At 37.7% G+C, this 26,840-nt stretch overlaps 1 protein-coding gene across 1 annotated transcript in view; it reads right to left on the bottom strand.

The window, feature by feature from the left end:
- ptprn2 (protein tyrosine phosphatase receptor type N2) overlaps positions 1-26,840 on the bottom strand; it is a 139,727-nt gene that overhangs the window by 43,145 nt on the left and 69,742 nt on the right. The window contains exon 11 of the mRNA XM_041967530.1: positions 9,067-9,131. Coding sequence (XP_041823464.1) covers positions 9,067-9,131 — 65 coding nt within the window. The remainder of the gene's footprint in view (positions 1-9,066; positions 9,132-26,840) is intronic.

Genomic DNA, 26,840 nt, shown 5'->3' with positions numbered 1-26,840 from the left:
GGTGAAGATGTAAATGTTTTTCTCCAATAAAAATTAGATTTGACAAAAAAACAAATGATTGGTTTATGTAACTGGGTTTGGCATTTTGGCTCTTAAACTAGATGTTACAAGTGGTCAATCTGACTGAGAACCTCCGAAATTAAATAAAAGCACTGGGTAACTGTTTGTGAATTACATGACAGCCCAACCCTGCAGCATGCCATGCGTAGCTGTTTGTCTTACTCTAAATGGGAATCTAATTTACAAAGGAACATTGTGCTGTTTTAAAGGTGTGAAACTACAAATGGAGAACACAAATTATTTGAGAAACCATTGTAACCTCCATATTGTGGTTAGTTTGTATTTTATTTTTTCTTTGTGCTCCTGAAAACATTTACAGACAGACAGACAGACAGACAGACAGACAGACAGATAGATAGATAGATAGAATAGAAATATATATTTGAATCGATCACAGTTTTGAACAAGTTGTGGGATTTTGCTGTTCTTATTGTGATTTTTGGACACTTTTGGGAACATAAAAAAAATCTGCTAGCACTTGGACATAAAATACCATCCAAATGACAAAATAAATACTATATTTTTAAAGTATGCAATGCAGACCTCCTGCACTAGAGCCATTACCCAAGACATTTCTTTTTCCACTGATCTGTGCATCAGTATGTGTCAAAGTGTGTGACCTTTGTGACTTCAGAAAAGGGTATGTTATTGGAGTGCGAATGGCTGAGGCCTTGGGAATTGCATTCTGGCGAAATGTGAAACATTTTGATGGAAACTTGGATTAACATCATGATGATGGCCTACCAAAAACGAGGAAAACAATGAAAATTTTGTCTGGCTATGAAGGATTTGCTGTGTAACCGTGTGTTTTGAATGATTTCAGTGTTTGACATTAAATCTGGAGATTTAAGGTAGAACAGTGCCGTTTTTCCCGCCCCCTTAACATCTGAAACTTTAAATGGTTTTTAAATGGTTTTTGTGTTAACATGTCAAACATCAAGAGGTTTTTGTGCCTTTCAAAACTTGCCATTTCCTTCTTACATTAATATAAAGTGAAAAATCCACTTTAGAGTGATCAAATTAGTAAATTCTACCACTGAGACTGGCAACAGGAGCTAAAACAAAACAAAAAACGAAGCAAAAACTAAATATTTGTATAATAAGACAGGTTGGAGTGTTTAAAGCGAAGTGTAATGCTTTCCTCATTTCTGGATGTGAATAGTTTACACCAGTACTACAGCTATAATGTTAAGTCAGCTCATGAACTGAGCATTGAGCACAAAATATTTGCAATTATGATTTGAAAGACTTTTTTTAAATGCAAAAATGCCAAATGTTCCTTAGTTCTATAGTTTCTCAAAACAGGGATTTCATGCTCATGTACAACAGCAAGTAATTTGTATGGAGAGGTTTTTTGAAGGCTTGGTTGATGGAGAATGAAATGATATCTAAACACAAAAACCTGTGGATAATTCATTTTGAAATCCTCAAAATGAAGAAAATGTTAATGACATTAATTCATAGAGAAAAATAATAATAAAAAAAATGACTAAAGGAAAAAATGGTGAAAAGGACCTTTGGGTTTGTGAGGCAGCATTGCTATTGATTTAACTATTGATTGAATTGATTTCCTCCCACCGTCCAAAGACATGCATGTTAGGTTAATTGGACACTCTAAATTCTCCGTAGGAGTGAGTGTGTGTGTGAATGGTTGTTTGTCTCTATCTGTGTTGGCCCTGCGACAGACTGGTGACCTGTCCAGGGTGTACCCTGCCTCTCACCTGTTAAAATGCTGGGATAGGCTCCAGCTCACCCGCGACCCGAAATGGAATAAGCGGTCAAGATAATGGATGGATGGATGAATTGATTTAACAGTGGAAAAGCTTTCATGGTTGGATTTTTTGCTTTAATTCTAAACCTCTATAATACCTCCAAGGCCACCTTGGACTTGGATTGTTTTTTTTTTTCTTATGAAGATACCATGAGGGTACCATACTTTACCTAGGATGGCAGAACTGCCCTTCAACAAGCTAAGTTAAAATGCCACTGTCAGCTCTACACAGTTACCACACCTCTCTCGAATGAAAGCAACATAAAAGAAGCAAAAGGTAGGAGAGTAAACACTTTACATTTTGACACTCATTAAAAACAGACAAGTCCACCCTTTCCCAAGGGAGAATACACGTCATGATATATAGAAAGAGGCAAATACCAAACTGCATGGCACGGTATCAAAGGCATTTCTGCAGTCCAAAGGTCAGGTGATGGTAAAAGGTTGCTGAGAAACGGAGCTGCTGGATGGGCTTTCATCAGTGGGAGGCAGCTGGAGTCTCCAAAGAAGCAGCGTTACTCGGGGCTGCAGGCACAGTGGGGCTGCTCCAAAATGACATTTCGCATCCAGATCTGCCACAGCAATGGCATTTTAGCCACTTTAAAACAGCCAGATTGGCCTTCCTGCACTGTTGAAATTTTTATACATGTCAATTTTTTTATATTGTTTGGGTTTATTACAGTGTCTGAAGAAGACTGGGTAGGTTGTCAATGCGAAAAAGACAATTCTGTGGCAATGTGCAATTTTTTGGCTGATACAAATACACACTTTAAGTCCACACTATACAACATAACAACAGGAAAAACATACACCCTGCAATGCAACCATAGCACTCTCATTTTCTCTGAGGACATTCATGCTTAAATGAGAATCAAAGATCTTGAAATTAAAGTAAAAATAGATTTTTCTTATCTTTTGATATTACGGTTTGAAAAACCAACATGGGAAAACATGTTTTGAAGTAAAGCTTATACAGGATCAATTTGTACAACTCCTGTCACAGCTATTTATTTATTTCAGCCTGCGTGTCTCTTCTCTGTGGTAGGAAATGGTCAGTGTAGTTTTCCTTTGAAGTCTCTGCTGAAATCATTTGTCCCATTTGCTCGGGGAAATTGCAGTCACTGGTGGTTGTACAAGTGGAATATACTACAATATTCAGGCTTTGGTAGATTAAAGGAAAGCAAAGTGCACTGATATTTTCTGATATAGAAAAATGTAGATATAAATATTCATGGGAAAAAGTCTTCCATCAAAACAAAATGCAAATTTAATGTGATCATCTCTGCACCAGAAGATGTTGAATCCCATTGAGTGTATTAAGGGTGTTTGTACAAATCTAGTTTTTGTTGCTCAAGTTTTAATTGTATCACATCTTGACATAAAAATGAGACATCAGGCCAGACTACATTATGTTAAATTTATAAGATAAAGCAGAGAAAAACAAAAAGATTTAAAAACAAAAGCAAGCTAAGCTAACATCGGCAGGCTAGCGTGCTGTAACAAAGCCGCCACGTTAAATCTAGCCATTTATCTATCATTATGATCTATTATTGTTACTTATTTTCCAGAAGTTTTGAAAATATTTTAATTTCAATGTAAAGAATATTAAGTAAAGGTCTTCAATTAAATCAATCACACAGATGCTGTGCCTGAAAAGAAAATGTTTGATGCCATTATTTCAAGATAACGGGGCTTAATTTGTCAAGATAAGAGATTAAAATACTTCAGTATTTCAGCCTATCAAAGATAATTTTCCTGTAGATTAAACTGCAAAAGTTGGATGGCTTGAAGGGCAGATTCTACCTAAAAATGGGATCTGGTTAAATTTTCATCTCAAGAGCAGACAAAAAAAAAAAAATTTACATGCACATCTTGATCCAACATACTAGCTTAGGTCAACTCTCATGACAGAGGTCACTCCCATGAAAGTTGAAATTAGATATTAATACAAGAAAAACTAATTTTCTAACTTAACATAAATATTTTGTAATCTTGTTGAAAAGAAAACAAAAGACTGCACTGCACAATAATGAACAATAAAAGGACAACAGAAAAAATAACTGGCAGGCAGGACGTCGCTCAGCTTCCACTGACAAGATGTGGAAGGCATATCAACCATGCTAAACCTCTTATTGACAATTCTGTGCCAATTTCTTGCCAATTAATACATTTGAAATTAATAAATATGAGTCACAGAACTGGTTATTAATCAAGACACCATTTCAACTAAAAGGTGTTTTCCTTAATAAGCTAATTTGGCCTAAAATTACTATATAAATATAGAATGAATATGTTGACCATCATAGGTCAAAACATTTCTGTTATATCATCTATCATACTATCTAAAAAAGTAACAACACAGAATAGTGGATGACAGGATCTTGTGTTATTTAACAAAGGAGTCGGGGCACACTAGCTTTTATCTGCTTATATCACCATAAGGAGACTTCTGTCATGTCGACCTGCAGATGAAATGTACAATATGGTCAAATGTATATATCTACTTAAACATTATATCTCTGAGTAAAGCCCAACAATGTTCTTGATTTGCATCAGTTTCCTCTTTTTCTGCATTGGACTCAAAATGTATTTTAGTTTGTTACCTGGAGCAAAGCCTTGCTTGTTCTTGAACTCAGTCAACTGATCTGACTTGTTGCTGTTTGCTTAGGTGCAAATAGTCGTGCCACATTTGTGATTAAAACAAGGCTCTCATTGTATCATGAGACCCTACATAGAGTGCATGCTCTGATTATGAAGGAAGCAACAATGAATTTTGAAGATGTTTAGAAAAAGATCATGGTTCAGGTGGCCCCGAATCCCCTGAGTAGTAGTTAATGTGTGCTGTTGTGTGAGTGATGTGGACTTATTTGACCATCTGTCCTCATCTCCAAAATGGTTACCAAGGTGACCAATCACTGTTGCGTTCATTTTACGTATTTTTGTGAGGCTGCATAAACCACAGTACAGCCATTGCTGAACTCCTGGTATTAAAGATGCAATACAGAACTTTTGAAGATTTTCTCAGTGACGCGCCACCTTACCGATGACTAAACTGGCATCCATCTTACATCCTAACAGTACTGAGAGTTCCCTCCAGACAGTAAAAGATAGTCTTATCTTGACCCTTGTCTTATTTCTTGATCTGTCTGTCTTCTTTGCTGAATCAGTCGCGATGCATGCTCAAAACAGCTGGCATGCTGCTCGCTAGCATGTGATGCAGTGCGTAAAGTGAAACTCTGCTGCAACGTCAAGCGGTGTCCTGGAAGAAAAAGTTATATAGTGCAGGTTTCATCCTCGGGATGCTGCAGGGCAGCATTGGCCCCAGAAATGCACATAATAAATATCACTGTGCCATCAAACAAGTCTGGAACGCAGAGTTTTAAGGTCACAAGGTTATGTAATGCGTCTTTAAACATAAACTATGTAAACACTCATTATGGTGTTTGTTGAAAGATAAAAAGTAAAAGGTGCAATTCATAAATGAACTCTTACAATGGGCTAATTTGCTCTTGCAAAGCTAAAATTTAATATAAAATATGTTGCAGACTGGTTTTATACAGGCTTAATATTACACATTCAGTTGTTCAGATTAAGAACATTTGAACAAATATTGGGTATTTCTTCAAGGAATTCTGTCAGAGGATTCTTATGTCACATTAATTATGGCACAGGATATTGGAAAGAAAGCTTTCAGATCCATTGTAAGGGGGTCATCATTACATATGACCTTTCTCTGAAATGAGTTCTGCCTCTGTGCCTCTGCACTTTGTCATTTGATTAGGAGGATAATGTGAGCTTTCTGCTGTCATAAGGTGGTGGCCTTCTCCTTTTCTTCCAGATTGACATGGTGGTATTACAACATAATGTTTATTTCACCTGCATTGACTTTCTGAGGAAAAATAAAATGGAAACTATGTAAAAATGTAGGTATAGATGGATATTGAAATGTCTCATGAACATGCAGAAACAAGAAAAATGCCTACATAAATCTTCTGAATACTGCATTCAGTAAGTGTTAAGGACAAACGTTGCAGCCACACAAATATTGATGCTATATATTTGTATATTTGTGCATGCATTACACATTAACAGCACACATATGAAGAGTGCAGACCCCCTGTCTGCCATATATGATTTACATATAATGGATGGATAATCAGGTGACATACAGCTCTGGGATTTCTATGCTTAATGAGTGCCTCTTCACATAAGCAGTTTGCAGGAGTTATCCTGAACATAAGACCGCTGTCAAAATGTCAATGAATCTCAGTTTAACTACCAACTTAATCACAAGGGAATGTCTCATGCATGGAGACTAGATATGAAAATCCACTCTGGTTGTGTTTAATTCAAAAATGTTGGCACGAAGAAAGAAAGAAAAAAAAATAGAAATGATGAATAAATATCAGCTTCTGTCTGGATCTGGCAGTTGTAGACTAATTTCTATTTTTTTATATATTACATCTTTAATTTAGTGAAAAGCCTGTGAACAGCAGTGTAAATCTTTCAGAGATCTTCCGTCACAGAGCAATTTTGTGGTCATTAGGATGCTTGTTGACTGAGAAATACTTAAGTTGGGAAAATATTTTTGTAGATTAAATACCACCTCACAAGTGTCGAGTAAGATTTAAAGGTCATTCGCTCGATTTTTCAGAACACGAAAAGCTATTATTTATGGCCTTGCATTTAATATGAGAACTGAGGAATATTTAGCATCTTTTTCTAAGCAGAAGTGACTTTTAAAAAAACATCAGACAGACGCAACTGAAACTGTCACAAATTATATTTCTGAACCTCCATTTTATACCCCTGCTTCTCCTCCCAACAGTACTGGTAGCAGTCATGCTGTGTCTCTGGCTGTCAGCATCTTTTTGCCGGGTTGCTGTCTTTAGCTGTTGGTGTGACTCAGAGGACGAAGGCAAAAGGAGACACGGAGGGGCGGACGGTCACAGGGCTTTTTAGGAACAATTATGTTGGAGGAACCGATGTGTGGTATGATCTGCCAAGGTTTATTTTCCACACTTTGAGCAGTAAGTGTCAGATAATAACACACTTTCTATGTACAGTATGATTTTATGCAGCACAGCCAGTTTGTGCTAGACCACATCAACCATGACTTTTTTTCCACTTCACTTCGTCTCTCTATTTTATTTCTTTTTAAAACACATTTACAGATGCATGAATTGCATGAGAAGACCTCCATGTCCCTGCTGGCTTTCCAGAAGAGTACAGCTCTCACTTGGGAAACAGCTGTTAATAAGAAAGATACTCTGAAAATACACTGCTTGTGTCCCACCATTACAAGCGTTATTATAAGGAAAGTTTTCTGTTCTTTTTTTCTCTCCTCTGTAAGCCAACTTCCATCTGATCTATAATGGAGTAGATATTGCTCAGCTTATTGAGCGATGTCTCCTCCTCCTCACTTTGACATTTGCTTATCCTTGTTCACATCTACTAGCATTGACGTTTTTTCTATCTGGGCATCTTGCTAAGCTGTTTTGTCATTTGTCACCTCTTAAATAAAAACTAAGAAAGGGGAAGCTGTCACTGATAAGACTTAATGATACAAACCACTGTGGTGGTTTTAGACAAAATGAGGAGGAAAAATGTGGAGGAAAAAAGAATTCACAATTCTCCTTAATTTCCTGCTCCATACCTGTAATGGATTCATAGAGCAATTTCATCCAGTACATGTCTATTCCTCCCACTAATAAAGTGACTAAAGAACAACCTCTCTACAACCTCTAGAAGGCATTCACTCATAACTGTCGTCAATTTACTGCAAATTTAGTGAAAGCTGGCTTTTGGTTTAACACCATTTAAACTAATGTATTTGAAGAGTCCACTCTACAGACTCTCTTGTCTAAAGCAACCATTTTCTCCAACTTGCCCTCAACTCTTCACTTCTTGGATGCAAACTGTTGAAATCAACACACCCACATAAAAGTAAGATTTTACGATTTGTGGTTTGGCAACTCATTATCTGTCATACAATGAATGCAGCACACATCTCTAAACATATACTAGTACAGATTTTCTCCCCATGTATTGGAAGACAGTTTTTTTCCTTCCTCCCTCCCTTTTTGTATCCATCCCTCCCTCACCCTGTCTCCTGCAGAGAGGCTATTATTGCTGCTAATTATCTACAAATAGGCCCAATATGACAAGCACAGTCCTGAACCAGTGCTGGCTAAGCGCAGGAATCACTGTGAGCAGGAACAAAAGAATGAAAGGGAAGCGAGGAGGGGCAGACAAAGAACAGGACAAAAGTCAAAGTGAAAAATAATTAAAAGAATAATTTTAAATAGGAAAAAAAAATATTAATCAGAGATAATTAAGAGGAACATGATAAAGACACAGTGTGGAACGAGATGAGAGAAAATGGGGTGTTTAAAAAGATATAAGAAAGAGGCAGATGGGCAAAGAAAGGCGCCAACAAGCAGATAGCATAGGGGGGAATAACACAGGAATATGATCTTGTCTATGCAGCTTGTGACGGTTGTTGCCATTGGCAACTGTCCTGCAGTGCACAGGCCACATCCACTTAGCTCCCAGCATGCCTCAGGATCAGGGCAGCTCAGGGGTCTAAGGCTGTCTGTCTTATTTCCATAGAAAAACTCATTTAGCAGACAAGCATTTGAGGGCTATGACGCATCAATGGATGCTTGATTAGATCCCCACCTTTGATACATATGAATATTTATCACTGTTGAATAAATACACGTTTACTTTCATTTCATCAGGATCAACCCAAAAGCCATCCTTGTCTCCTCTTAATGTTTTTTTCAATGAATATGTCACTGGAGCATTAGGGCTCCTGATGAGTGACAACACTCGAGATAATCCCGTTACTGCTGCTTGGAGGCAGTGATCAACATTCACAGTTTTACAAAGTGCATCGAGATCTTATCTTGTTGTATATTTATTTGCCAGGGTCATAACAGCTCTTAGATGCCTAAAGGAAATTAATTGGGGGATGGCAGTCACAGTGGTGTAGTTAAAAGGATATGTTAGGAAATCATTGACGCAAAAGATTAGCATTTGGCTACACAGCTGAAGCTGCAGGTGTGATGTGGATGCCAGGACAAGTTAAAATCACAGTTATTTCTGTTACATGAGCCCAAATACAAACAATGCACACAATCACAAGTTAACCCAGTGTCCCCCTGTATATTTATTTATTTAATTCACAGCGCTGAATAGTAGATTTTTTTTTTTAAGTGTGTTTTACTTACATCACTAACTCCAGCCTCCACTATCTTCAGGCCTGTCTCCTTCTCCAGCTGCTGCTTCTGCTGGACTGCATAGGGAGACAAAAGCAGAGTAGGTGTTTGGTGAGTATGAGCAATGCCTGACGAAGTCACACATTTTTTAGCTCCTGAGGCAGAACAAGCGGTCAGTGAAACTGAGAATGATGCAATGGATGTATCAGTCTGAGTCAGATGTCAAATTGGTCATAAAAAATCGACGAGCCCACACAAAAACAGCAACAAAAAAAATCTTAAAGAAGTGAGCAAGAAATCTTTGCTCCAATCTTAGACAGCCAACAGCAGTAAAATTTAGGGATGAGAAATCAGGCTGTAGGTAACAAGACAAAAAGTTGGCAGCTGCACTTGTTGACAGTGGGCTGCCAGTTCCAGGATGCCAACAGCGATAACTCTAATTACACTATGTGAAGTTTAAACGAGAGAAGGGGATGATGCATGGGATTACCACAAGTCCTGCAGAGTGCAAAATGTGAAATTGTGATGGATTTTTTTTCTTTAAAAAATTTTTATATAGGAGGCTTTAAACAAATAAGTTAACTAAAATCCCTATCTCTTAACCTTTCACTGGCCAGCAGGCTAAACAAAAAGAAAGACAAAAAGAAGAAGAAAAAAGAAAACACCACACAGAAAGGAAACCACATAATTTGTCTCAGACTATACTGATCTGTAGAGGCAGCTGCAAACTGTGGTGATGGCTTGGGAATCAAATCATAGTACTAAACCTGCTTTGAGAGCTCTTGTTCCTGAGCCCTGGTAGCCAAGAGTTAGTGCTGCTAATTTAGGGTTTTATTTTTCCACAAAATTCTGTGAAATGGCACATGAAAACTGTCAATGAAAATTCTGCTATATAACCTAATCTTTTCACATGTTTAATCCCAGTTCTTGATATTTCCTTGGGTATTTAGACAGTAAGATATCTTTACAGAGAGCTAGTTAGACATCTAGCTAGCTAGCTAGATGTCTAACACTATGTGCATAAACATGCATATAGGCCAATACATAACATGCTTCTCTTATGCAATATAGCTTAGTGATTTTTTATTTTTTTATTTCACTGTATTTGTGACTGACTAACTTCTATAACTGATACTTATTTCTGTCTAATTAATCTGTCCAATTAAATACACCTATGATTATGGACAATGATCCAGACCTACTGAAGATTACTAGAAAGCAGATGAAGTGCTTGTAGATTCACAGCACACAATAACTTGAGCTCCTGCCTTTGTTCTAGCAGTAATTAATACACCACCCGAGTTTGATCCTCAGATCTTCTGATCTAATCAAATATGGCATGCTATTTCCAACGCTTTGTTCATGAAGGATATTCTCATGCAAATCAAACTAAAGTGAGGCGATGTTAAATATCCATCGCTCAACATCACACAGATTTGCCGACTTTTTCCTCCTCCCTCTGCTTAACATCCCCTCCTCACTTTGATGGAAACATTTATATTAGAAAACAAAATCAAAGAGACCTTAATAGATTATGCCAAATTATGGAGTGAAAGGAAAAAAAAATGGAGCATAATTTTAATTGAGTTTGTTTGCATGTGAATGTAATTAGTAATGTGGAAAAAGAGTTGAAGGGAGAAAGAGAGCAGGTCCTTTAAATCCCATCTCCCCAGATGAAGGCTATATGCAAATGACCCTGAAGAGCTGAACCCCACCTCGCACTCCAAATTCGGCAACGGGCCTGTTTAATTAGTATTTTAATCTATCCCAGTGATTCCACTCAGTCCACAATGTATGCAGAATTCTATCTAATTAAGGATGCTACTTTTAGGATAATCATCAATCTCTCTCGTTCTTCCTCTGTCGCCTTTTCTCTTTCTGGTTATTAAGGATTCTGGAAACATTGATCATCATATCATCCCATCAACATGGCAGGAGAGCGGACATTTTCTGTCTTAGGTGTCAGGCAGTTGTTTCAGAGGGATGGCAAAAAGGAGCACAAAGAAAACTGAGAGAGCGGAAAGGTCAAATATACATATAAAGTCTCAAAAGTATAAAGAGCCACAGAAAAGAAGAAGACAGAGGACAAAAAAAGGACAATTTTATGCTATTAGTGAGAGGGGAAATATTCTCATTTTCAATGCCTGTTACCATCCCTGCATTCAGTCACAGACTTATTGGCTCACCGTAGATAGTTCCAGTACCTGCTCGGTTCTAGCGCTGTTTAAGAGGGGGGTAATGAGAGAGGTAATTGGGCCCAGCTGGGTGAGGGCGTAGGTGGTGGAGGAAGGCCAAGCTGCTTAAAGGTCACACAACGTTTTGGTCCTAATGAGAACCCCTCTGGGACTGTAACATGTCATGAGTCAACCTACGAAAGATTAGCTGAGAATCAACACATATGTGTCACAGTGGCAGATCAGGTTTGACTGACAAGCTGGCATTAACCGTTCTATAGTAAAACTAAAGAAGCCTGAAGGTCATTGTGAATCAAAGCTAAAAACTCTCCTATCAATCTGAGGAGAAGGATAGTCCCACAACAGCCACTTTAAATGTAAATACAATGTACTTGCCAAGCTCATTAGCTGGCGACTGGATGGATTGGGGCTGCAGTTACAATCCAGCCGATGGATTGTCTGTTCTCTCACTGGCTGTACAGATAACAGCCTACAGCATCTCTTTTTGGTCACCTCTTCTATTAACCTCCCACTGGAGCCCACTCTCTTTCTCTTACTCTGCTCATGGACATGTACACAAGGATTTTGTAGGTTTCAAATTAGCGACCGAATACTCCTGACAGGCTGTGGAAAAGAGATGTCAGGTCCGATTTCAGAGAGGCTTCTCCAGCCATTTTAACAGGCATTGCCTGAGTCTATTCAGTCTGATTTCTAATGTTTAGATTTGACCCTTGCTGCTTATTTGATTCTTTTTGTTTCCAAATCAGATTGAGCCTTTTTGAAAATATAATTCACATTTTCTTACTTTTTAGCAATTGTTTTAAAAGTCGGTGCATATTTCCTGCACATGTACAAGGAATACACAGAAAGTACATGCCTGTAATTAGATTTAACTTTTTATATTTTATATTTTGCATAAAAAAAATCTGTCCACCAAATGTAGCATTTCTTTCTTCCTCTGCTTCATCATTTTTTACCATTTGCAAGTGAATAAAAAAGAAAGAAGGAGCTGAAATAATGACATTTCATATGCCCTGCTGTTGTCTGGAAAACCACTTGCACCATGTCCAACATGAAATGACTGCAAATGTTATTCACTGCAAATTTGTTGAGCTGCACTGTAAGCTAAGACACAACACAATCTACAAGCTGATTAAGGAGTACTGTTATATTTACTTGCACTGCATTAATAACCACAGTTACTTCAGAATTCTTACTAAATATTAAATAGCTGAGATATTTTACTTCATGTGCAAATATGGTTTCCATAAAGTAGATATATTACAGCCACAAAATATTTCAGCCTCAACCTCTGAATTATTTCACTTTCTGTCATAGTGCATTACTTATTTATAAAAGTACAGGTGTTATTTAACATTTTGAGTGTAGTGGGAAAATATTTGCCATCTTTGTTAAGCTGAGGAACGGAGACACCTCTTAAGGTTTTGTCCAGTTCAATCATCAATCTAAAGGCTGATTGAGAATTTATTTGCTTTTTGTTGTCATGCACACTAATGAAGGAGATTATGAGAAAAAAAACATCCCAGTATACATTTAAATTATTTGGCCTTTAAATAACTGTGTCGCTCGTGCTGAAAAAGATCATATTGGTAAGAAATAACTTCATTAAAATGCTGCTTTGCTCTGCCATATGTTAAAAAACTGAGGCCATTGTGCAATGCATGTCATAGATTTTAATAACAATTCAGAAATGGTTATCATGAAGTCATCAGAGCTTAAAGTCATGAATATATATATTTATTTTTCTGATATATGACAGGGTTGTAATTGTTAGAGGCAATATAAGTTCAGCATCAGGAGACAAATCACCCACTGCAGGCTGTAAGTATTTTGTATTTCAACACAGCACAGTAAACGTTGTCACATGATCATTATGCTGCCTCTTTGGCCAAATGGGGGTATATTGTTGACAAAATGCATATTTCACCACCCTCAGATTGATCTGTTAATATTGAATAACATCCCCATCCATTCCATCTATCTGTCCCTTCCTCTGCTGCTCCTTAGGTCGTCCATATTCACCACTTCCATCACTCCATCCGTCACTCCAACCAAACAAAATGAAAGTGTTTATTGCGGAGGAGGGCTGATGCTCACGCCTCTCCACAGCCGTTAGCCTTATCAGCAGGCAATCGCTCCAATATTAAAGTTGCCATTCCGCCCATCACTTTCCCCTTGCACATATGATGGCTGTCTCTACCTATCAGAGGTACAGACTGGAGAGAAGAGGAAGGGAAGGAGGGGGAAGGAAGGAGAGGGAGATGCACCTGATCCCCCTGACAGATAAGATGCATGGCAACCCATTTTTCAGTCAAAATCTTGGGAGACAAACAAAAACAATGATATTCCTTCAAGGCTCAGTGTATGAAGAACCACAGAACTTACTGCAGAGACGAAGCATATTCATTACATATATGATACAAACACACATGTAACCCCTTTACATCTGACATCTGCTCACTGATGCTTATCAAAATGTAAATCAGTTTGCAGATATAAGCTGGTTAATCTTATTTTCTCCACCTCGTACACAGTTTAGCTCACTGAATAAAAGATCACACTGGTAAAAACAAAATATTGCAATGAAAATATCATTTCTTTTAAAGCCATGTTGTGCATATCTGTAATGGATTTTTATGCTAGTTGTCATAGCGTAAGCAAATAAGCAGTTAACACTATGGAATCTTGAAGAAAACAGTTTCAAACAACCAGGGCTTGTTTCGATGGCCACAAACAGACAGAGCTGATCCAACTTGCGGGGTTGGACTCAGTGATCAGAAACATTTCAAAACATGATATTAGCTGTTTGCATGTGTAGTTAAACAAAGAAGAAAGAAGAGACTAAACCCCAGTTCAGCAGCTGCAGTTAGGAGAGCAGTCTGGATAGAGGTGTGGCTAATTTGCATATTTATAGATCTGTACATATTAAATTAATCAAACATGTAGCTACATCTGAGTCATTATAACACACAGAGGAGCTATTTTCATCTAAATAACGTCTATATGTTTAATTTAGATTAAATATTTGCTTTGGTAGCTTAATAAATGTATAGAGAATAAGTTAAACATTAAACATTGCTATAGTTTAACATCAGTATCTGCAAACATTTCATTAACCTACAATTCAACCAATGGAGTATAAAAAAAATAAGAGCCAAGATTTCTTCAAATTGCTTATTGACAGTTTACAAAACTTTATTTCTGGGCCAAAATAAAAATTCAGTCAGTTGACATTTTGATGATAGACTTGGTGTTTAAGAAATTTCTTGAACAAAAATAATAGCGTCCAGTAGCAACAGCATTTTCTATTCATAGACTGAAAAGTACACAGTCTATGTTTCTTATAAAGGACACAAATTTTGAGAACTGATCGTGGAAACAACTGGGCTACAAACATTTATTGTCTATCTACAACTATTGGTTCAAATATTCCTGAGTAGCCAAGGATCAAACACATTTTCATGGAAATGTCTCTGAGATAAAAGAAAATGCCAAGCTCTGAAAAGTAGTCGTGGATCACTGGTAGTTACATTTAATGAGCATGTTACAAAGAAACATGGTAATTATTAGTGTATTAATATAACTTAATAATCACTTACAATTATTTACCATGTGAGTTTTCCTCACATGTAGTGGAGCATCGTATTGATCTGTCACTGAGTAATGAACCATTATTTTATCATTACACATCCATAAGCTGCCAACTGAAGTCAGGTTCTATTTTACACAAGTATATTTCTTATATCATGACTTATTATAATGATCCATCCATCCATCCATCCATCCATCCATCCATCCATCCATAGTCTATCCTATGAATGGAATGAAACAGCTAACTCACCCTCAGTGTGTAATAATTAGGCAAGTACTAAAGGTTCATCAGTTACTTCTTAATAAACTAATCCTGGATTCATTATTAATTAAGTAGATCTGCTCGTGAATTACTCATTAACTAAAGGTTAATTAGTACTACAGTTACTTCCTCATTTACCTAATTTGTATCTTGTAAGTCCTCAAATATTTCTTACCCACACTGTGAAATCATTACCTATTTTGCTGATATATATTTTTATAGTTTTCTATTATTCTTAACACCAAATAATTAAATAAATATAATCACCAAAAAAGCTACATATTTGGCACTTGTGTTTGACTGTAGAGCTTTTACAAGACTAATCACTGATAAAAATTGTGATCCATTAATTTGCTGTCAGTCAGTTAATCATTTCTGGATTGATTAATATATGTCACAAGAGTACTGTGGCTCTCAAATCACTCACTACTTAATATTGATAGCTTACATTGATGATTTTCTAGAAGGCAAGTCAAATTAGACAGACTTTAATACACAGTAAGAGTTTATCTAATCCCCTAGAAAGACATATGGAGCAGTAAGCCAGACGATTAAGCCCGAAAGAAAAATAATCTTCTTTCTCTCTTTAAACCCAACATGATAGCCATGACATCATTAGACTCAAATGTCCAATAAGCAGTGCCAATCATAAACCACCATGCCTGTCACATGGTAGGATCACACTGTTAACAGAAGGGGGTCCTGGCTGGCCCACTGTTTATATGCCCTGATCGATCGTTTCCTGTGGATAAGCCAACAGTGCTTCTCAACAACCCAACTGCTGTTATTCAGCCTAAATCAACTCTCATGGAACCTTTGCTATATGACCTTTGCAGCAGATGAACTCTGCTGCAAAATATATAACACAACCTGTTTTCCGGTTTATAGATGACGTTAAAAGACAATGCAGGAGCTCCCTGTTCACAGCTCCTGTAATGGCTGCAGTCATGCAATCAGCAGGCACTTTAAGTCCACTACAGAAACTATCAAACGCTTTACAGACCCCTTGCCTTTCAAGCAGAGCACATATGACATCTATAATTGCATCCCCCCTTATTACAAAATCCTTTTACCGACGGTGGAATAATACACCTAGATGAGTTTTTGCCTGCTGCTCTTGAGCCAACAGATGCAGACAAACACAGCCCCACACACATGCATGATATCTGTTTCTTTGCTGGCTGGCTGATTAATAGATTGTGGCTGCTCTGACACTCTGTGTAGAATAGGCATTTTGCCTCTGATAGGTGCTGACACCAATTCTTCACGGACTGCAGGAGACCAGGGAACAGAAGCAGCACTAGCAAATGACTTGGATGGCAGACACCTCCAGATGTGGGAGAAACCCCATGGATGTCACTCTGCATTCTCACCACGGCATGCTCAGATCGTTTACGCTGCCTTTTGGAGATGACAATTTGCAGATGTGTGACATATGCAATGCAAATCACACCTGACAATCATGCAAAAAGAAGAGAGATAGATTGTGGATTACAGTTAGTGATGAGGTAAACAACAAACATTTAAAGCAATCATGGTGATCTAAAGTCCAGCGTGCTGGAGAGCTATTTGGATGAACCTTTAGAAGAGCACAAGGTGTCAGACTTTCTGTCTCTGCTGCATTTGAAACTGACTGTGACACAAATCTGGATGAAATCTGGATGAAAAACATTGCTAATATTTCTTTTATCCTGTAACATCTACATCAGAATGATTAAATGATGCTCGATGTATTTTGCTGACATTTGTGTGATACAAGATGAAAACATCTGGAGGTTTGTCACTGAAGAGAGCCTACTGGGGAAATGCTTATCTGAGGAAGGGAAATCTGACACACAGAGTTGTCCATGCACACACTCTTGCTCAGCTTCCCCACTGAGGGAACTCTAACAGAGGCAGCCCTACCTGTCACTGTGGTAGCAATTATTCTGCAGGCTCTCTCCACGGACTGTCTCCTGCAGGTCTCCACATTACTAACCACATCACTGAGCACACACACACACACACACACACACACACACACACACACACACACACACACACACACACACACACACAGAATGCAAGCTGACACACAAGAGGGCACAACCACAGGTAAACATACTATATTTGCAGATATTTCATCCACAATTCGCTCTCCTCAAACTAATGGCTTGAAGGAATCATAATGACGTGTTGGTGCAGACATCCTGCTTAAGCCAGGGGAAACATGCATCATCGTGTGGAGGTGGGTGCTCATGCAAGCATGTACACATACTTTGTCTGTGTTTTATTGCAGATAATTGCATTATCTTAGGTGAGACAACTCAGATGTCTACAAATACACACACTGATGAACTTAAATAAATCAATAAATTTACAAAAGCCATCATAAGGCAGGCTTATAAATAAGAAGTGACATGAACATAAAGCCAGGATATGAGCTCCAGTGAGTCAAGGGTAAGGGAGGTCTCTTCAAGGAATCAATTGATCTGTTTCATGCTGTTTCACTAGAGCTTGAATACAAGACCCAGCCTGAGTTTCTCAAACTGGTTGACTGTACAGAAGTGTGAAGGGTGATTTGAGAGAAAGGAAAAAAGAAAAGGAGCTCAGTGTGACCTCATTACCGTAGATTTGTTCCGACTGTCATTAGGAATCACAAATGCCATCACTCAAGTCAGGAATAAGAAGGAGAGGATAGGGTGAGTAAGCAGGAGTGGTTAGAGGGATGGATCTGGGCTCAGATGATAATCAGGTACATTTGATCTAAAAAAATAACATCTATAATCCACAATCTATATACATAACACATTCACTCGATCTACTCAAGCAGTATAGTTTGTGCTAAGGGTTAAAGATTTGTGATAGTACTGTAGGATAGGTATCATCACAACATAACACTTTTAACACCTACTGTGCTCTAACAACTTGATACTAGGTTGTTAACTAAAGGAGAATAAAAACAATCACAAGCTTGAAAGGCTGGCTGGCGATTGTTTCTTATTCCTTAAAAACATGTGGGTTCTTACTTTGGCAAATCAAAGGGTAGGGTGACGTTAAGGCGTAGGGATGGATTAGAACTGGACTAAACAACTACAATCATATACAGTTATATGTCCACACAAGTCAGCATCAAATGTTTTAATAAAGCAAACAAAAAATGACACAGCGAGATCAGTTATAACACGTTTTACTGCCGTAGGCAGTGGGCTGCCATGTTTTTGGAGCCCAGGGAGCCGTTTGGGGGTTAAGGGCCTGAACCCCACAGTGGTGCTCCTCTGTGGCACTACAAGGACACGAACCCAGGTCCTCCAGATCCAAGCCCACCTCTGTGAACACTAGGCTACCACTTCCCCTTAAATATAATGTAGGACATGATTTGAACCAACAATCTTACTTCTGCAGGGTAGGGTAGGTTCTTAACCTCCTTTGAAACGGAACACAACAACCAGCAACCTTTGCTCAAACTGAAAATCTAGAGTTGGATTGTAGAATACTGCAGGTGTTCTGACTGGCTGTAAAGATTTGCTTAAGTATTTAGCAATATTTATTTTAGCAGAAATGCACTGGTATGTTTTCCTATTCTCACAATAAGAAGTTCTCCTCCCACATTATTTAAGCATTTAACCACAGACAAGATTAACGCAATTAGTTCAGATTTTAGATTAGTGTAAAGAAATAAAAACAAGCCAGAGGGCCTTTTCTCCCTAAAACAGATACGGTAATAGATTTAGCCAAACTATACTACCCAGTAATAACAGCACAATGAAGATAAGATAATCCATTTTATATGCTGACCTAATTCAGCTATGATAACAGCCCAAACAATGTTTGTCAATTGAGAAGAAACTGTGGTTTCTTTACAATATTACCTAAAAATATTAAATGCAAGAGAAATAATCCTTTTTTATTGAGTTACTGCCACATAATAGAGCAAGAACAATCTTTAAATTGTGGAATTATTTATCTGTGGGGTACAAACTTAAGACTTTCCATATGTCTGTATATACATTTTTGTCTAGTTCATAGCTCTTATATGGAAGGGGATTATTTTAACATACATAACCATTATATTCTGACCAAATTTAAGTTTTGATGGCTTAGCTGTGACTAAAATTACACTGACACACTATTTAAAAAATATTTTGTGATTATTATTTGATAAATAATGTCTTTATATTACACACTTTTTAGTAGTTTGTTATACTGAGCTGTAAGATGAGATTTCCTTGTTTGTGGGACAATGATGTGGTCAGTTTACACTTCTGAAAAACCACAAATCCTTATAACCAGGGTTTGCTGAACAACAATGCTTTAAATAACCATAGCTAAATGCAGTATAATTTGCAATTAATTAAATTAATGAAAATTTCTGCTTAAAAGTTTTGTAATTTCAGGTTAAAGCTGCAGTATTATAAAATCTGTGCAGGAATCCATCATCCTCAAACCAATACAAATCAGACTGAAAACTCTACTAATCTGTTTATTGTGTCCTGACAGAAGAACAAGGAATGAATTAATGAAATGAATATTATAACAACACAAAGCTTCTAATTTGGCCCTTTAGAAGCTTTTTTTTCAACCTCTAGATGCAACTAATGCGCTCTTTGAGCATTTAGATTTTCTTTCTTCCCACTCTGTGAGGGAGTCTAGATGTTTTCAGTTTGAATTAATGTCAGAGTGGACACATTTTCTGCCAGCAGCCTTTAAGTAAATCCCTAAAGCTCTGTCCACAGATGTTCGTGCATATCTTCCCTAAGAGACTGGATAAAGCAAGTGAGAGCTGTGTTCTATCAGCTTGCCTCTCTCCATCTCTGTGAAGCATCCTGGCTGCTCCTCAGATCACTGTGTTAATCTCAACACGTTGCTTTCCTGTTTACAGCTGGGAGTGGTGGGCGCTAAATGAAAGTGGAACACAACCGTCTCACGCTGTTGTCAAAATGAGAAATATGACATTTCCCTTCTGAGATTTTATTAGTACAGATATCATTTTGCACCCAGCCTGCCTGCCGTATCATTTGGCTCCTTTTTTTTTATTACTATTTTGCTTCAGGACAAAATGTGATAATCATTATTATATGTCTAAAGCAGAGCAGCTGTGACTGCAAAGGGAAAAGCAAAAAAAAAAAAAAAAAACATTCAGGATGGGGTACAATTCAAAAATCTAAATACACAGTTTCACTAGTGTGTTTGTTATAATTCCTTCCACTCTGAATCAATCATACTGCGGAGTTTCTTAAACAATTCCTTTAAAAACGAGTTCAGAGTCACAGCTTGATGATTAAATCTACACGCCACAGAAGTTCCTGCCGACAGTCATTTTTTTTTCCAAGCTTAATTCCCTAAATATCGAAAGAATATCTCTCTGTTTCAAATCTTCCTGCGACTCAACTCACAAGTAGTTAGAGGGGGTAAGACAAGGCTGCATAAGCACACCTCCCTGTCTTTTTAAGGACACCTGTTGGGCTGCATGGCTCATCTCCTCCTCATTTAGCCGTCTGTCTGGGCTCCGTGGGGCTGATTACCAGGAAGAGCTGATTCCAGTTGCACTGCTTATCAGTCTAATTAGAGCCCCTGGCAGGTGACTTGAAGGAAGCTGTGTGTGTCGAGGATGTTCAGGCAGAGCCATTTGTGCAAGCACAGTAGCAGTGGTATGTGCTACGGTAAAAAATTTAATAGTAGGGTAGAAAATGATGGTTTGAGAGATTACTCTTTATGAAGCTGTTTTGGTGTGGGGGACATTTTTCAGGCCCTTTCTAAGGAACAAGAGATGCCTTGAGGAAGTTAAAGAGAGTCTTTGGCATCACAGTAATTTTTTAAGGAAAATTTCAAGTGGTGACAGTGAGTTAAGAGAAAGACCCAACACCTTGATTAACATCCACTGGTGAAAGAATTACCTTAAAAAATGAAAGAAAAAGCTGAGTCAGACTATTGTTCTGTGATTTGATACATGCAGCAGAGATAAAGGAGGAATAAAATTATGTCTTATGACAAGAAAAATAAATATGAGGCACACACAGAAAAATAAAAAACAAAGTGGGAAGCAGAGGCAGAAAGACAGAGAAGAGCTGAAGACAATGTAAGAATCTACAAGGGGCGAACAAGCTTTCCTGGTAGTGTATCAGTCACTAATAAAAGGTCAGGCGTCTGCTGTTCGCACATTCAGGTGCTAATGCAACACCTCTCACACCTTCCTCACTTGCAGGAGTCTGGATGCCTGCAGGTTTATGGGCAGATAGACTGTTGTTTGTGCTAGAATAATATGTTGTAATCCCCCGTCTCAGATGTGGCCTTGACACAGGTAATTGGACTTGGAGTGTGAGGAAGCCTGTGGCTGGACCACGGTGAAACACACAGACTAAAGTATGATTTTAAATTTGAAGGGAAATGCTCATAATCTTAAGACAGATAAGCCCATCAATCCATCCATCCATCCATCCATTTTTGTGCCGCCTATCTGGGGTTGGTTTGCGAGGGTAGTTGCCTAAGCAGGGAAGCCCAGACTTTTCTCTCGGCCAGATTTACCAGCTCATCTGAGGGGATCCCGAGGCGATCCCAGGCCAGCTGAGAGATGTTGTCCCTCCAGCGTGTCCTGGGTTTTCCCCGGGGTCACCCTGGTAAGGTGTTCTGAGGCATCCAGAAGGCATCCTGACCAAATGCCTAAGCCACCTCATCTGGCTTCTCTCGATGCAGAGGAGCAGCGACTCTACTCTGAGCCCCTCCCGGATGACAGAGCTTCTCACCATATCACTAAGGGAGAGCGGGCGCACCCTGCAGAATGGCCTTTGGACAAACATGTACATGTATTTTTGAACCACAACCCCACAAATATTAACATCACATATCTTTATTTATAATTTGATAAAATGTTGCACTTTCATTTAAAACTGCAATGGTCTACAGTCGTGTTGAAATGGCATCGCTGAGCACTGTGCAAAAGAAAGAATAGCTGTGAGCCTGACAGTAACTAGGGGTACATTTACATCCATTTACATTTACAAATACCTTCCTCTGTTAGTGGGGTTCATTTGATCAAGTGTAAACATTACAAGGGCAGATCAGCAAAGTACACAAACATTTTTTTTCATATTTATAAGTGATCACACTTGCTAATTCTAAATAAAGTGAATTTAATTAGCAGCACCTGGCTGCTACAGTGAGGGTGCTTTTACCACACTGCTTCTGCTTTTTTTTTGTTAAATAGATGTGTAATATGTGCTATTGCTTATCTAAAGATGTATTTTAAGGATCTAATTAACTCAAACTGAGAGAAAATGGTTTTGTTTTTGATATGATTGGTAAATTATTAACAATATCTTTAGGTCTTTACGACACATTGTGTCAACCCAAGTTAATATCAGCGTGTTGGAATTAAACTGAAAGTGGATGTCCCCTAAAGAGAGGTTTCAGATTCCAGTTATCACCTCCACAGAGAGCTCTGGGAGGCACAGCAGTCCAGCCTGATGCATACAGGTCACTGACCCATGACAGCCAGCCCATATCAACTTAAGTGGAGGCAGAGGACACAGAGAAAAAGACACAGACAGGGATAAAGAGAAACAAAGAAAAGAAAAACCATGAGGACAGGCAAGGTGTAATATCCCTTTAAAAACAGATCCATAATTCATTGTCTGTTCTTTCATCTATATCGTCTTTTCCTTTAAGATGGCCACACGACAGGTTAATATGATTTTAAAGGGGTTTAGAGACAAGCTATTTCGAAATGTTTCCCTCACAGAGATAATTCAGGACACTGTATTCAATTTCCTATAGAGAGAAAGATATACTGTCAGTTCCGACAACAGCCATTTGGGTATTACATTGGTGCAATGATTATTGTCTGTTTCACATATGTGGTGGATCCATTATTGCAGGGTTTAATGTTACTAATGTAAAATAAATAATAAAATACTGGCATGTTAATGGTAAAAGCAAAAAACAATGCTTCCATAAATGAAGCCAGATTTGTAAAGGCGTGCTGTGGTACGTTTCCCATTACACACAGATGGATTCTAAAATGTATCCTACCTCTGAAAATGCATACATTTAATCAATACCACACTGGGAAAAAAATAATGTAAAAATCTAACAGTGTTATTAAAACTACAAACATTAACACTGCCACTATTTCTAATGATTTTCCTTTCATAAGTGCTCTTGGTTTCTCTGAATATGTTCTTCCGTCTCCTCTGTTTTCTATTAAAGTAAGCACAGGCACTGTGATGAAAAACTAAATGTAAAGGGGCACAAAAAGTATGTTTTGAAGTAAAAGCAAGAAGTATTACTGCAGCTAAAATCTGTCTAAATAATTGATTGAGCCGTTGATTATTTCTTTTATTAATATTGAACCAGATCTAAGTGTCATTAAAAACAATAGGCAAAATATATTTGAGTGTGCCCACATAATTATAATTGTTGGTATATGGTCAGGATCACTAAAGTTAAAAAGTACTATACTTAATAGAAAAATAATGAGGATGTAACGATGCACTGAAAATTTGAGCTAGATGGAGTTGACTAACAGCATAACAGATATTGATCAATTTTTATTTTTGAAGTCATTTGCATCAGACTGTCCGTGAGTTTGGGCCAATTTCAAACTGACATAAATGGTACATTATACTCCCACACAATCTTATAACATAAACTAATATAACAAATGTACACGAGCTAAATCTTTGGCAGATTTGTGAAATGGGTGTCATTTGTAAATTTTATGTTTAATTTCATCTTGTCCACTCTGCAACCACATTCGCCCATACACAATAATACAGCCTTGTATTTTTCTATGTTTATTTTAATGGACAAAACCACAATTATGATTTAGACTTTTTTTTTTTAATCCTGCCTCTGGACACTTAACCTGCACAAAACGCATCATCAGTGTCATAACCCATAACAAATTTAAGTTAATTTCACCCCACAACAGGAAAGTACAAAGTCTGAATATCAGCTGGTGCTCTTCTGTGTAGAGTTTGCATGTTTTCTCTGTGGCTGCTTCTTTAATAACCCAAAAATATACAAGTAAAGAGCAACTGAGATTCTCAACTGACCAAAGGTGTGAGTTTGCATGGTTTCCTTGTGTTAGCTCTGCAATGGACTGGCAAACAGTCAAGGGTGTACCCTTGGTCAAACTTCTCAACAGGTGTAAGCTCCACTCCCCTGCAACCCTGAATAGGTTAAAGCAGTTATTTAAGGTATTATTTAAAAGATCTGTAAGGTTAATATTTACAATATTATCTCAACTGTTGTCGTTACCAAATAACTGTTTATTCTGAGGTTTTATATGCAATTTAAACAGTCACAATCTTATATATGACAAATCCTACAGCGTTTACAACTAATTTTACTGTTAGCTATAAGCAGATATAAAAAAAAAATATTCAGGTGTCTTATTTGTCATCATTGAGAATCTTCTTTGATGTCAGATTTTATATTCCACCATTTTTTATTGTCAATATTTTTTGTTAAGTCATCCTCTTAGAGAGTAAATTCAGTTGTATTTTCTGATTATAATTACATTCTAAACATGTTTGAATGATGCTTTTTTTTTTTAATGATAAATGTTATAACTAGTGCTGGGCAACGATTAAAATTTTTAATTGCGACTAATCGCATGACATGCTGCGATTAATCGCGATTAACCGCATCGTTACGTGCAAAATGTCTCTTTCCTTTAAAAAAAGGCCTACAGCTATAAAAAGAAAATGCAGTAAGTTTTGGTTTACTAACACGACATCAGGGGTCTCCAACCTGCAACTCTGGAGCTGCAAGTGTCTCTCTGGACCTTCCACAATGTCTCTAAATACGCGGCTAAAATATTTTTTTTAAATCTATCTTTCTTGTCATTAGGTGTCATTTCCTTTCTTTTACATAATTTTCCACAAATATCTACATTCCTTAGCAGAAAGTCTGTCTATCCTCTTTTTTTTAATAAAGGTTTTATGTTTTTCTTTATTTTAAAACCTTAAAAATGGAAATAAAAATGTGGTTCTTCAAAAATAACAAACATCCTATGGTGGCTCTTCATTAAAAAAATATATATTAACTTGCCTTTTTGAAAAGTCTCGTAACATTTGCGTCTCTAAAGTAGTTTTATTTAGCTGGCTGAGGGAAAAATGGCTCTTTGGATTAGAAAGGTTGCAGACCCCTGCACTAAACACATAAACAGGTTAAACAGCAATTTTCAGATAAAATATTTCTTCATATATATTTATAAAATCAAATATTTTTGTTCTGTCCATCTGCCTGCATTTTGACAAAGAGAAATGTCGGTTCTTTTTTTCTTCTTCCTGTTCCTGACAGAAAACATCTCTTTATTTTAATAAAACCCGCTCTCTCCCGATCACGTCAGACACACCGCTGCAGCAGGGAAGAGAGACATGAACGCCATGTTTCTGTCATCAAAGCCAGCGGCCAGCAAAAAAAAAAAAAAAAAAAAATTAACGGCGTCAATTAAGCGTCGCGTTAACGCGCAATTAACACGTTAACGTGCCCAGCACTAGTTATAACATTAAACCAAACAGGCTAATTCTAATTTGTAGAATTAATTCCTCCAAGAAGGAGGCTGACAAACTGTGAAACTTTACTTCTTTCCCTTTACTAAAGCTTCAATAAGCTTATGCTTGGATAAATCACTGTTTGGCATCCCACACAAGCACCAGAAAGCAAATTCTTTATACATAAACTCTTTAAAGATATCTTTTAAGTTGTGATCATACACACTGCTTACAGATGCTAATTAGACACATTAAAATACATTGGTAATAGGTTGTTTTGTTTTTTGTTTTTCTATAAAATGCTTATAACTGCAAACCAAAGTTTAAAAATGAAAGGCAACATGATCCTCTGTACATTTCACCTGTCAGTTTGGGGTATAGATATGCACCTGCAGAGTTCAGTCACTTCCCGACACAGTAGGGGGGGCCCATGTGTTCTGTATGACAAGCTGCACAGACGTTGCTCTGTGGATGTGGTTTTGCAATCACGCTTCTCATGATGACCGTAGGACGAAAAAGCTGTTGCAACCAACATCCAAAGAAGGAAGAAACATCAGAACAGTTCATTATTTACAGTTAGAGGGGGAAAAAAACGTCAGTTCTGGGTATAGCTCGCCATATCATTTTTTGTTTGAGATGCTACACTCAGTTGCAACAACAAACACCTCAGTCAGGCCATATGCAAACCATGACATCCAGATCTACATGAAGCAGCAGCCAGCGGTTAGTCATGGCCGTGACTTGCTTTAATTACTCCTTTTTCTGAAGTACAGGGACACTGCAATATGTGTTAAAGGAAGAAGAGGTGCGTGCACACATAAACACATATGGAAAAATGCACAAAGAAAAGGAAAAATTGAACATCTGTCATTTTTTTCCCCTTTCAAGCCCCCTGCCAAAGAAAGCTGGCGCTGCACCTGGACATGAATTATAGAGAGGCACTTGGATGAGAAGGGTGGAAGGAAGAGAGAGGAAGAGAAGAGGTGAATGGAAATAAGGGAACAGGGAGGATTTCAAATCTCCCCCATCTGGAGACTCTCACCAGGGGGCTTGTTGGGTCAACGATCAATTCAGTGCCAATAGCTGCCAATAAGGAGTAAAACTGTGATAAAGCATTCTATATGCTGCATATAAAGTGGCATTAAATTATGCAGAATAGTAAATAATACCGAAATTCATACAATTCAAAATAAACAGAGAGTTCATTGTGCAACCTCTATTGAAGATGTTATGAAATGGCCCTCAAAATCTACTCTGTTT

The sequence above is a fragment of the Melanotaenia boesemani genome, chromosome 18, assembly GCF_017639745.1.
Source record: "Melanotaenia boesemani isolate fMelBoe1 chromosome 18, fMelBoe1.pri, whole genome shotgun sequence".
In the NCBI taxonomy this organism is placed as follows: Eukaryota; Metazoa; Chordata; class Actinopteri; order Atheriniformes; family Melanotaeniidae; genus Melanotaenia; species Melanotaenia boesemani.
This window is presented reverse-complemented; position numbering and strand designations above follow the sequence as displayed.